General features: G+C 57.6%; 1 protein-coding gene across 1 annotated transcript in view; it reads right to left on the bottom strand.

Annotated features, from left to right (window-relative positions):
* Positions 1-1,778: 1,778 nt before the first annotated feature.
* LOC103811871 (occludin-like) overlaps positions 1,779-2,183 on the bottom strand; it is a gene marked incomplete at both ends in the record, with an annotated part of 3,414 nt that continues 3,009 nt past the window's right edge. The window contains one exon of the mRNA XM_009084870.1: positions 1,779-1,937. Coding sequence (XP_009083118.1) covers positions 1,779-1,937 — 159 coding nt within the window. The remainder of the gene's footprint in view (positions 1,938-2,183) is intronic.

Here is a 2,183-nt window from a genome sequence, read left to right as displayed (position 1 = left end):
CTCCAAAGCCCTTCCCTGCATCCCCAGCACAGCCAGAGCTCCTCCAGGAGGACGTGGGGCGTCCGTCTGTCCCCTCTCCTGCTTCCTTCCTGCCCTTTGTGGGCTGTTTGTGCAGGAAACCTGTCCCTGCCGGGATGGGGACCCTGGGGACAGCAGCTGTGAGCTCCGACCCGTCCTGCCGTTTCCGTCAGTATTACCCCTTCCCCACTAACGAAGCTACTGTTAATTAGGGGCCACGAGGTGACAGGGGTGTCCCCATCACCCGCCGCTCTTGCCTGCTCCAAGGTCACCCTGTTGTTATCTCAGTCCCGTAAAGTGGGAACAGCACGTCCTGGGAGGGACTCACACCCTGAAATTTCCCCAGAGGGGATTGTCACCCGTGGGTGACACCACAGAGCTGAGATGGTAACACTGAGCAGGGCATGGACCACCCCCCACCCCCCCAGGGACTGCAGGGCTGTGTGTCCCAGAGGGGCAGGAAATGCTTTCCAAGGGAGGGACTGAAAGCAAATAAATAAACCCCAACAAAGGGAGTTCTGCGAAAGGGAAAATAAATATGAGATGTGTGGGAATGGGGAGAGGAGTGAGGACCTGGAGAGAGGAGTGGGGGGACATGGAGAGAGGAGTGGGAGAGGAGTGGGGACGTGGAGAGAGGAGTAGGGACACAGAGAGAGGACTGGGGATGTGGAGAAGAGTGGGGACATGAAGAGAGGTGTGGGGACGTGGAGAGAGGAATGGGAGAGGAGTGGAAACCTGGAGAGAGGTGTGGGAGAGGAGTAAGGACATAGAGAGAGGAGCAGAAGAGGAGTTGGGACATGGAGAGAGGAGGGAGGACATGGAGAGAGGAGTGGGAGAGGAGTGGGGACCTGAAGAGAGGAGTTGGGACATGGAGAAAGGAGTAGGAGAGGAGGGAGGACATGGAGAGAGGAGTGGGGACATGGAGAGAGGAGTGGGAGAAGACTGGGGACATGGAAAGAGAACTGGGCATGAGGATGGGATGGGGACAGGGACAGGGGTGCAGCCCCTGAGAAGGCCTGGGCAGCTCCTCCTCACCCAGAGCAATAGCAGCACCCCCAAAACCACACTCCAAGGCATTGCATTCCCAATCCTTCCTTCCTTGTGGAATTCCTGCACCCTGTGGAGCTGCAGAGCCAGGCCAGGCCATGGCACATCCTGAGGTGCAGGCTGAGAGCAGCACTGCAGGGATTGAGCACAGCAGGATGTCCCCAACGTCCCCTCCCAACGGACAGGGACTCATGGAAGTTGTAAATCCCCTCGGTTTCCTGGTGGCACGTCCCCAGGGAGCCGAGTTAATGATTGCTCAGACCGAAACCAGGAGCTGAGGCCGAGCAGCATCTCGGGGCGAGCCAAGGGGACAGGACCCAGAGCTCCTGGCACTCTGCCCATCAGATCCCACCCTGTTTGCCTTTCAGGGAGTTTGAGACCAGTTCACCCAGTCTGGCACGCTGGGAAAAGCTTTGTGGGGCGCTGAGGAATGGCAAAGGTTGGGAAAACACAGGGTGACAGGGAGGGACGTGGCAAGTTCTGGGCACAATATCACTCCAGGGGCCATAACAGGATGTGTAAACACACTGGGACCAGGCACTGGGGTGCCAGGTTGGGCAAGGAGAATGTGTCCCCATGTAGTCCTGGATTCCCACATGGTTCCAGTGTTCCCAGTACATCCCAACCCACCATTGCCTTGGGAATATTCAGCCCTGCAGGCAGGAAGGGAGGGAGGGAGGATGCTCCCAGTGCCCAGCACACCTCAGACTCACCCACTCCTCCACGTTGGGACCCTCTTGGCCCACTGGCATCTTATCCCAGTAGATGTTTGGTTTTCCATATTTCCAGATCTTGCTCCGTGTCTTGTGAGCGAAGAAGCAGATGAGGCAGAGGAGGATGACGATGAGGAACCCACAGACAATGGCCACAGCCTGGAGGGGTGGAGGGAAGGAGCTCTCAGGGGGCACAGGGGTCTGGGATGAGTGGGAATTACTCCCTTCATCCCTAAATCCCCCAGTGTTAGACTCCCACCATAGCAGGGGGAGAGGGGAAGGGTCTCCCCATACCAGGATGGAGCCCATCAGAGATTTTAGGGCCATCTCAAGCAATGATGAAAGGAGCAGTTGCTTTTCCCACGGGGACAGGACAAATTTGGGAATTGGGAAGCTGCATGGAGT

The sequence above is a fragment of the Acanthisitta chloris genome, unplaced genomic scaffold (genome assembly GCF_000695815.1).
Source record: "Acanthisitta chloris isolate BGI_N310 unplaced genomic scaffold, ASM69581v1 scaffold16311, whole genome shotgun sequence".
Lineage (NCBI taxonomy): Eukaryota > Metazoa > Chordata > Aves > Passeriformes > Acanthisittidae > Acanthisitta > Acanthisitta chloris.
Note: the sequence above shows the minus strand (reverse complement) of the source record. Positions and strands in the feature narration are given on the sequence as shown.